Source organism: Parasteatoda tepidariorum, chromosome 9 (assembly GCF_982258835.1).
Source record: "Parasteatoda tepidariorum strain Cologne lab strain chromosome 9, Ptep-v5.0, whole genome shotgun sequence".
In the NCBI taxonomy this organism is placed as follows: domain Eukaryota; kingdom Metazoa; phylum Arthropoda; class Arachnida; order Araneae; family Theridiidae; genus Parasteatoda; species Parasteatoda tepidariorum.
In genome coordinates this window covers 77761661-77771374 of record NC_141763.1, presented here as the reverse complement: position 1 = coordinate 77771374, position 9714 = coordinate 77761661, and the positions used below count along the sequence as shown (strand labels likewise).

The 9714-nt window shown below is 27.2% G+C and overlaps 2 protein-coding genes across 2 annotated transcripts; one reads left to right on the top strand and one right to left on the bottom strand.

Moving 5' to 3' along the window:
• Positions 1–774: 774 nt before the first annotated feature.
• PIG-G (phosphatidylinositol glycan anchor biosynthesis class G) lies at positions 775–3797 on the bottom strand. The gene has a single exon (XM_043047621.3). It carries the CDS (start codon positions 3595–3597, stop codon positions 787–789), a length of 2811 nt encoding a protein of 936 aa, XP_042903555.3. The 5' UTR covers positions 3598–3797; the 3' UTR covers positions 775–786.
• A 65-nt stretch (positions 3798–3862) lies between these two features.
• On the top strand, positions 3863–8742 carry Tcs6 (Threonyl-carbamoyl synthesis 6). The gene is made up of 3 exons (XM_043047622.3): positions 3863–4018; positions 5504–5632; positions 8576–8742. The coding sequence occupies exons 1-3, from the start codon at positions 3942–3944 to the stop codon at positions 8685–8687; spliced, it is 318 nt and encodes a 105-aa protein (XP_042903556.1). The 5' UTR covers positions 3863–3941; the 3' UTR covers positions 8688–8742.
• The last annotated feature ends 972 nt before the right edge of the window (positions 8743–9714 follow it).

The following is a 9714-nucleotide window of genomic DNA, read 5'->3' as shown; positions in this document are numbered from 1 at the left end:
CTTTCTTTTAATAAATTTTTATTTTATTTTTTCTTATTACATTGTTTTACGGATTTCTGTAATCAGTTCAACCTTAATTCAGCTACTGAACATATAAATATTTTTTTGCTGTTCTTCTGTTTTTTGGCGCGGTGCCAACTGGTAAGAACAACTTTATTTTATATAGTTTTGTTGTTTTCTTTTCTTTGCTGAAAGAGAAAACTTTTTTTGTTTCTTTATTTTGCTGAAAAAGAAATTTTTTATTATAATTTAGAAATTAAAACTTTACTTTATGAAATGCATAAAAAAATTTAATTTTTTATTATACAGATACTCTAAATGGTAATTTAAAGGTCTCTTCTAAAAGGATGCTGATATGCGCGGCTTAGCACCATTGCGGCGCTTACTATAACTTTTTTTTAAAAAATTTCATTTTTATCGAGGTGCGGCGCTTTCGCCGAAAAATACTATCTAAATAGTTTATTAAAACATGTATATTAATTAAAACACGTATATTAATGAAAATCACGATGTAATAAATGAATAACGAATTTTATGAATGTTAAAGAGGAAAAAAAGCAATTCGTGAGGGAAACAAAATTGCAGAAGATATTAATCGTTAGGGTGACAAAGGAAAAAGATATTAGAAAAATATATTTGAAAAAATCTTAATATGTAAAAAAAATCTTTGAAAGAAGAAGAAAAAAAATTCTAAATGCAAAGGTTATCAAATCTAGGCTTAAGTCATAATAATAAATATTTGTAATTAGAAAGAGAAAGAAAACTCAAAGAAGCTTATAGTAAATTTTATTTTGACTTAGATTGTTTTGTAATGATTTGTGCAACATAATAATATAAAATCAAACAAGATAAGCATATTATAAATATAAATGTATGTGCTATTTCATAAAAAAGTTTAGGTGCAAACACAGACAAAACAAATAAATGGTGTTTCATTGAATACATTATAATGCAATATAAAGCTAATATTGAAAAACGATAAGCTATGATATATAGAAATGAATTAATAATATTTGTAAAAATTTTTGGGTTATACTTTAATTTAGGATCACAAAAAAAATTCAGCCCTCTTAAATATAATAAAAGTAGCCACAAAATTACAGATCTGTATGTGTTACAAGTAATTAAGCTTCCAACTAAAATTGGTTGATATGATGAGAGACCAACATAACCACTGGAAACGTCAATTGTTGATAGATTGTTAGAATTGCCTTGACAAAAAAATGAGTACATAGCCATTTGTAGATAAATACATATATTTACCAAGATTTTATTTTTACTAGTAATTTGACTAAGATATATATCTTGAACTATTATCACTGTTGTGTATGGAATTAGATAATTCTGCCCAATCAGATGAGTTAATAAAATCCAGGCACATATAATATCAACTGTATTGTTTTTAATACTTTCAAAAAATAAATCTGAATCATTAAAATAACTTACATAAAACGAATATACAATAATTATCACTACAAGAAAGTATATTAACTGAGGAATAGTTGTTAGATTTATGTTAAACATATTTATAACTAAAGTCAAAGCTTGTAATTGAGCTTTATAAACATAAACTAATATCGAACCGAAGCAAAATAAACAGAATACAGTTTTATTCTTTTGTTTGTACCAAAATAAAATCAAAGTTAATAATTGACCAATGAACAAAGCTATAGGATTTTCAATAAACAATTCTTTTAAATGAAAGAAATTCATCGGAATGATTTCTTCGTTGCAACTAAAAGCATAATCTCGAAACATGAAATGAGATATAATTAGAATAGAAAGTGCGCTAAAGTTAGAACAGTTTCTTTGATTAATATTAAGCAAATTAGTATTGGAGTTATCAACTTGACACAACTTAATAGCTAAGATACTGTCCTTGATTATAAACAATATAAATATAGTAGCAATAACAAAATACCATAAAATGTGTTCTTTTTCTATATAGCTAGATGAAAATAAGCTCAAAGCATGCAAAATGAATGAAACTAAGCATGATTTTTCCATTGCTGTTAATAACATAACAGTTAACAACAACTTTTTCAAATAATATAGCATAAAAGTGGTTAGACTCATAATCAGTATGGATAATGGAAATATAATAAAATAAAATGTAAAATGTTTATCAGATTCGTAAAGATATAAAACCAAACAAGCAAGCACTAAAGAAAAATAGGTTTTATTAATGGATGGTTTTAAACTAAAATAAAAGACACGAGCAATATTTTTATATTGAACAGTTAAACACATAATAATCATAAAAACAGATAGCCACATGATAATAATTCCAAACATTAATGAGTTATTATCATATGTTGAATCATGACGTTGCAAACTGCTAAGTAGTTTTAATAAAGAAGTATATTTCTCAAATAAAAACTCATATTGTGGTGAAGAATATGAACTTTGATTGTAGGATCCTTGAAAATGTGTGTCTAAAAATTTCAAATGAAGATCTAAAACATTTGATATATTTAGCATAATATTTTTGTTGGTTAGAGACTTTTCATTTAATTTATATAACTGCATTACATTACTAAACATAGCATTTAAAAATTGTGCCTTTTGTAAGTTACTGAATTGTAGCACATCCACTATTAAAGTACCACTGTTACTTTTGGGAATAGGCAAACCTAAAAGAATGCTCAAAGTAACAGCAATGTCTACTTGTGAAACCATTTTGTTTTTATTGGCAAATTTAAAATTTAATGTATTTAAGAAAATTAAAGGTGTAAGTGTTTCACCTTTTGTGACACCTCCATGATTTCCGTCAAATGTCATACCGTGATCTCCACAAATAACAATCAATGAATTTTGAGAGGACATTTGTTTTAAACTTTGATAAATAAGTTCAACGATGGAATCCATTTCCTTTAACTTAGGTTTTAAATAAGAAGAATAAGGACCAAAAGCATGCCCAATATGATCAACTCCTAAGTAATGTAAAATCATTATGTCCCAGTCGTTTCTAGAAAGTTCTATTTTTAAATGCCTTGTTACATTATTGTCAACTTCTACAAAATCCTGTACGAAAAATGAATGAGTACCTTCACTTCTTATAAAAAAATTGGGATAAATTTTCAGCCAAGTCTCATCTCCATAAAAAATTGCTTTCAGTCCTCTACTCTTGGCTTGGTGTAGAAAAGTATCTTCTTTTAACTCCTTGGCGTTAAAATTGTTGATGATATCTATAAAGTTCGAAGTTTTACCAGTCATAAGAGTTTTTAATCTAGGAAGAGTGACAGTAGGAGAAAAAACTTTATTAATGAAAGCGATAGCATTATTTTTCTGGAGCATACTTTCTACAAAAGGTAAACTAGTATTGAAATCAGATTTCAATATTGATGGCACAAAATCTGCTCGAAGAGCATCAATAACAATTAGAACAACTTTTTCATACTGTCTTTTATAAGGATATAAGTTTAGTTTTTTACAAGATTCTTGGTTTTGTAATAATTCCAAACAGGAATCGTCTGCCGTAGAATTGCTATAGTTTGATTTATAAATTGCTTCAGGCATGAAACCAGACATATAAATTCCTAGTCCCACTAAATAACAAATAATAGTGCAAAAGATAAGGGCAGTTTTAGGAATCATTGCTTTAATCTGGACATAAATTACAATTTAAAAATTATTGTAAAAAGGATATAGGTAAAATAGATGCAATATCATGATTCGTTTTTATAGGTAGTTCCAAGTTTATAAAACTAATAAGAGAATATTATAAGCTCATATTTTAAAGACATATTAACTGATCCATCAAACTAGTAGTAGCGGCAGATGTCATTTATTTCTTTATTTACAAACAATAAATGGAAGTGAAAGTACATAATTTCAAAATTAATTTTAACGTTTTGGAAGCGGAGAATAAAGAAAGCAGAAATAGAAAGCCGGAAAAGAGCATCAGTCAATCAATCAAAAATCATACAATCACTTTCAACATGGCAAAAAGAAAACAAACTGCCGATATGACAACAAATTCAAATGACAAGAAATCGAAGTCAAATAATGTTATTTCGTATCCTTTTTCATTTTCATGAATTTATTCTAATTTAGGCTTTTTAAGTAAACTTGTCTTCGGTTGTTGTTTTGTTTATAAAAAGCTGAATAGAAACTCTGATTCACTAATCTGTGTTTGATCTGAAAAAAAATTAAAGTTTTCATCGTTGATGTTTTTAAAATTGATTCGCAGTTAAAAAGAGTTTTGTTTCATATGTCCTGCTTATTTTATGAAGTATTTATGTTACATTTAAAAGTTTTCTTTGTTGCCGCTTTTAAAATTCCCTGTTGAGAGCAGTGTAGTGTTTGTTGCTTCAACATTCTGTGTGTGATTTGAAGCATTCAAACTATGTCGTTTCTGTTTTTATAAATAAATCTCAGTGTAAAATCGTTTTGTTTCACCAATTTGCCTTTGTTTAGAATTGCAGTTTTTGGCGCTGATGTTTATAAAATCTTCAATTTAGGGAGGTTTAGAAAGTCATTGTAATAATATAGTTATGCACGTATATTTACGTCATTTGTATTGCCTTAAAAAAATAATGTAGGTGATACCTATTGTCTTTTTTTCTAAATATTATACCTAAGTTTAATAGCAAAATTTAAAGAAATCTTCATATTTATGTTTATGAAGGAAATCGTTTATTCTTACCTTTCCTTAATTGATCGTACTTTTAAGTATTGCTTGGGTATACTTTTAAGCACTAAGTTCATTGCTTTTTATTTTGACTTATAATAGTCGTTTAAAAATAGATATATAAAAAAAAAGAACATTGCCTAAATATGCTTATAAATTTTACTTTATTTAATTTTACTATTTACTTTATTACTTATATTTACTTTAATTTTAAATCTTACTTTATGTAATTTTATTATTTACTTTATTACTTATATTTACTTTACTTTATTTTTAATTTTAAATATCATGATTTATTTATATTTTTTGACAAAGTACCTATACATAAAAAAAAATTTCTTTTGTAAAAAAAAAATTCTAATTATAAAGAAATTATAAAATAAATAATTTTCTGTGTTAGTCAAATGCCCCATTTCATTTTAACATTTTTATCATTGACTGTAATTGCTCCTTAACACATTAATTGAGATTGTTTTTATTATTATCTTCTAATTGTGAGATGTTTCTTTAAATTCATTTTAACATTTTTATCATAGACTGTAATTGCTCCTTAACACATTAATTGAGATTGTTTTTATTATTATCTTCTAATTGTGAGATGTTTCTTTTAAATAAAATGCCAATCTTAATCAAAGTAATCATTTTCAATTTATATTGAATTCATTGAGCTATGCATAAAAAAACTGTAGAGATAGAATCAGTTCTGTGTGATTGTTGTTTTTTATATTTGACAAGTTCAAAATCAATTTGTTACTATTTATTTTAATTAATAAGTTCAAATTTATTCATTTTTCTTTTTGTAAAATGATATAGGTTTAATATAAAATTTTGCTCTTAGACTTGATTGCATTATTCCTTAACTGCTAATAGTCATATGGAAATCCCATTTGCAACAAATAAAGATGCACTAATAGCTTACAACAGTTTGAGAATTGACAAGGAACCATTACGAGGCAATGTTATCAAAGAATTAGAAGTGCAAGATAAGTTATTAATTGTGTAAGTATATATGTTTTATTGATATTTTTATTTGTAAAATAAGAAAGTAAAATTTTTGAAGCTTTGTAATTAAAATGATAAAAAAAAATTTTTACAGAGAAAAATGTTATAAAAAACAAATGTAGCATTGTGTATGATATTAGATATGACAAGGTGTAAGAGCCAATATAATATAATTGACATAAACAAGTGATTATTGAGTACTATACTAAAAATTTTAATATTTTTTAGAGCTATTGTCTCAATTAATTTTAGATGATATTTTTAGTTGAATCAGGTGCAGAAATGTACTTCCTTTGAATAAACATACTTTTTGTTGATAAATCTGGATTCATGATCTTCAACATAAAGTTCCAATAGTTAATGCAGAATAGTTGGAAGCTTGTATCCCTTAATGTTAATTAAGAAAGTCAAATTTAGAAACATGACTTTTTTGATATTTCATTGCCCAGAAACTATGAAGTCAATTTTGCATTTTGACCTTTAAAACGATATAAAAATAAAAATAAATAAACAATTTCTAAAATAAATAAGACATAAGTATGAATTTTTTTTTAATATTAAATGACATTCATAAAATAAAAATATTTTGCGTAGAATTATAAACAAATTTCATTATTGTGTTTAGATATTTTTCAAATAATTACAGAAATTTCAATAAATATACAAAAGTAATAGTAACACTGAGGGGTTCAGACTTGTTATTAGAGCATATTTTCCAGATTACAGCTAAGCTACATTGAAGGTCAAGAATCTAAATCTGTAAAAAAATGTAAAAAAGAAAGTATGTTTTTCTATCTGATTTTAAAGTGAAAATGTTGTCTCCACAAACCAATTAGCATAGTTAAGGTCATTGCAATAGTCTGTTCATTAAATAAAAAGTTATTAAGGTGTTCCATTTTTTATTTTGTACACTGATCTTAAAAATGTACTTTCTCTAAATAAACTTTTTTTCTTCTTCCCTTTATGGTTAAAACATTAATATTTAGTAAGACCGCCAAATTTTGGTAAAATCAAAATAAAATAAATTCATTCTTCATAACATACTTATTGAAAATTTTATAAATCTATCGCTTAGCTGATTAACTTTTGTTTCTGATGTGTTGTGTAACTATATACCTGTGGGGAGAGAAGTATTAGACCATGTCAACCGTCATCTATGAAAAGGTACCCCGGCATAGAGTCGAGTTAACATGTCTTATATACTAGTGAATTGTAGTTGCAATTTTTGTAGTGGTAGATACGCTACAGTACTCCCCCACTAGAATTATACCTGTGATAGAATTCGATGAACGAATACCACTAGTTGATTCATTGCTGTTTTGTGAGAAGCCGGGAGAGCTGTACTATGATCACCGTATTTCTTTTGAGTGCTGAATGTGAGAGGTGTATTAACTTCACGGTCGTAGTCGCTCCTCTATTGCCGTTAGCAGTCGAGTAATCACAAGAATGCAAGCCGACGTTGTGCGTGATCGAGACGAGACGAGACTGAGAGCAACAGTGCGAGGAGGTGGATAATGTCCCAGTCACAAGTAGCAAGTCAACTGTTCAATGTGGGTATCCATCAAAGTAGGCGTGTTCATATCAAAGTGGGCGTTGCTGCCTAGGTAGGCGTGTTCACATCATGTCGGAAGGTCACCAATGTGGGGAGAGGAGTATTAGACCATGTCAACCGTCATCTATGAAAAGGTACCCCGGCATAGAGTCGAGTTAACATGTCTTATATACTAGTGAATTGTAGTTGCAATTTTTGTAGTGGTAGATACGCTACATACCTTTCTTTTCAAAATTTATTAACAAGATGAAATATTTCATGACAGCACTCTTAACTTATAGTCTGCCCACTGTAAGAAGAGATCATGTAATATAATTAAAATAGAGGTTAAGTAGAATTCTTGATTCATTTCATAGTTCATTTCTTGATTATTGTTGCAAAATAGCAACAATGATCAAGATGCAACAACAATCAATTTGTAATGATGTAAAAGTACTTCTATATATAGATAGATGATATATTAAATATAAGTATTTGTATTATTAATGTATAATAGAATGTCTAGTTTCTAATGTTCTAATTTATAATAGAATGTCTAGTTTAAAATTTGTCTTGCAGAAACTAGACAGGAATGTCTAATTTCTGTAAGACAAATTTTAAGAATGAAATAAGTTCCGAGCCTTTATCTTTTTGCTAAGTTCCGAGTCTTTATCTTTTTCTTTTCCTGGGAACTTGGGCCTTTTATCAGTGGAATCCAAAGAGCGTGGAAAGTTTTAAAGAAGCTTATGGTCAGGGGTCTGTCCAGACATTTTGTGAAAGGTCCGGTTTTTGTGAAATTACTCACATTCTTTCAACCAGGGTCTTGCTTTTATGAATTTGTGCAAATAGGGTCCGGTTATTGCAAAAAACTTTTTCAGGGGGTTTTTAAATTGTAAATAGATACAAGATTATACTGAGCACTGTAAAATTATAATTAAAAAATTTAAATTTTCAAAAATAAAGGGCAATTGATGCTTCTAAATTAGAGATACGACAAATATTTGGTATTTAGCCTATACTGCTGAAAGCAGAATATTCATTTCAGACGAATAATGGAAGAAGCGTCTGCCGAAGACAAAACTTAATTCGTTCGCATCCATCTTTCTTGTTTTCTGCCATGGGAAGGGTTTATTCAATTAGCAAAACAATAATGAAGATTATCAAATTTTTGAAGGGTCCGATTAAAAGAAAAATCATTTTGTGAAGGGTCCGTTTTTAAGTTAAAATATTTTGTGAATGGTCCTTTAATGAACCCAAATTTCTTCTAAACAGACCCCTGATGGTGATCAAGAAAAACACTTTGTAAGATGATTCTTCATCACAATAATGTTTCCTCATTCAGTGAGTGGAATCTGCACTTTCTTTTTACACTTAATATTTTCTCTCTAACTCATATTTCCCATTTTTAGGAATATATCTGCTAATGATCCCAAAAAACTAAGATCTGCTGTGAGCTCATTTATGGATTTCCTCATATTAGTAATCAACACCATTGAAAAATTTGGCCTCTCTCCTTCTTAGCTCTTAAGGTTGTTATACTGTAAAAAATGTGTAAATAAATCATGATTTTAATTTATTCTCATGAATATTTTTTTATTAACTTTTTTTCCATTTTACAGTAATGTTATTATAAATTTAACTTTTAAATCTAAAGACTGGATTTAAATCTGATTAAATTAATTTGGTTATTAATTATTAGGCCTGAAAAATTTTGCACTGCATCACATTTTCTGCATGTTTTATTTTACCAAATATTGTATAAATATTTTTTTTGCCCCTTTATACAACTTTTTTTAGCGTAACTTTATATAATTTAATGATATAAAAATAATTTAAAGTTATTAATTATATAACTTCTAATTAAGAGCATGTTCTTTTAAACTCCATTATGCTGCAATATTTTAAAGTAAAAATAACTTACAAGATACCTGAAGTGCCTCTGAATTTTAAGTGTATGCTTAGAAATATAAGTTTTCTTTAAAAATTGAGTTTAATCTGTTATTTAATATTAAAATAAATGCTAAAATATAGAACTAAAGATGAAAATAAAAATTATCATTTATTATTATTTAAGGAAATTAAATTTATGATGCTATAACCAGTATGCATTGTTTTCATACTAGTTCTTCACTTTCATCTCTGTTGTACCATATGAAACTATTTTTAGCAATTTTCCGAAATATAACTTCTCTTCAGAAGCTTTACCTTCTTTAAGTAAAAATTAGATCTATTATACTGAAGTGCTCTATTGATTTTTTCTATTCTTGTTTCTTTTTTTAGTTCTTTTCCCACTTTTTTTTGCATCAGACATACTTTATTATAACACTTTATATTTGTACTTAAAAAAGGGTTATAAAACCTGAGCTCTTCAGAAAGATTTTTCTATTTTGCTTTCTCTAAAAGAGTACTGTGTCTAAAATAATATATGTTAATATGTCTTTCTAAATTATAGCTCTTGAAGAGTTTAAAATCATCATTTTAAGCTACACTGACTATTACTAGGTTGTGGGCCACTTTGTTCATGCAATGTACAAACTCCAATTGTACT

Coding starts and splice junctions, on each gene's coding strand:
- PIG-G (XM_043047621.3), bottom strand. CDS start 3,597: ATGATTCCTAAAACTGCCCTTATCTTTTGCACTATTATTTGTTATTTA.
- Tcs6 (XM_043047622.3), top strand. CDS start 3,942: ATGGCAAAAAGAAAACAAACTGCCGATATGACAACAAATTCAAATGAC. Junction 4,019..5,503: donor AAGTCAAATAATGTTATTTC/GTATCCTTTTTC, acceptor AACTGCTAATAG/TCATATGGAAATCCCATTTG. Junction 5,633..8,575: donor CAAGATAAGTTATTAATTGT/GTAAGTATATAT, acceptor TCCCATTTTTAG/GAATATATCTGCTAATGATC.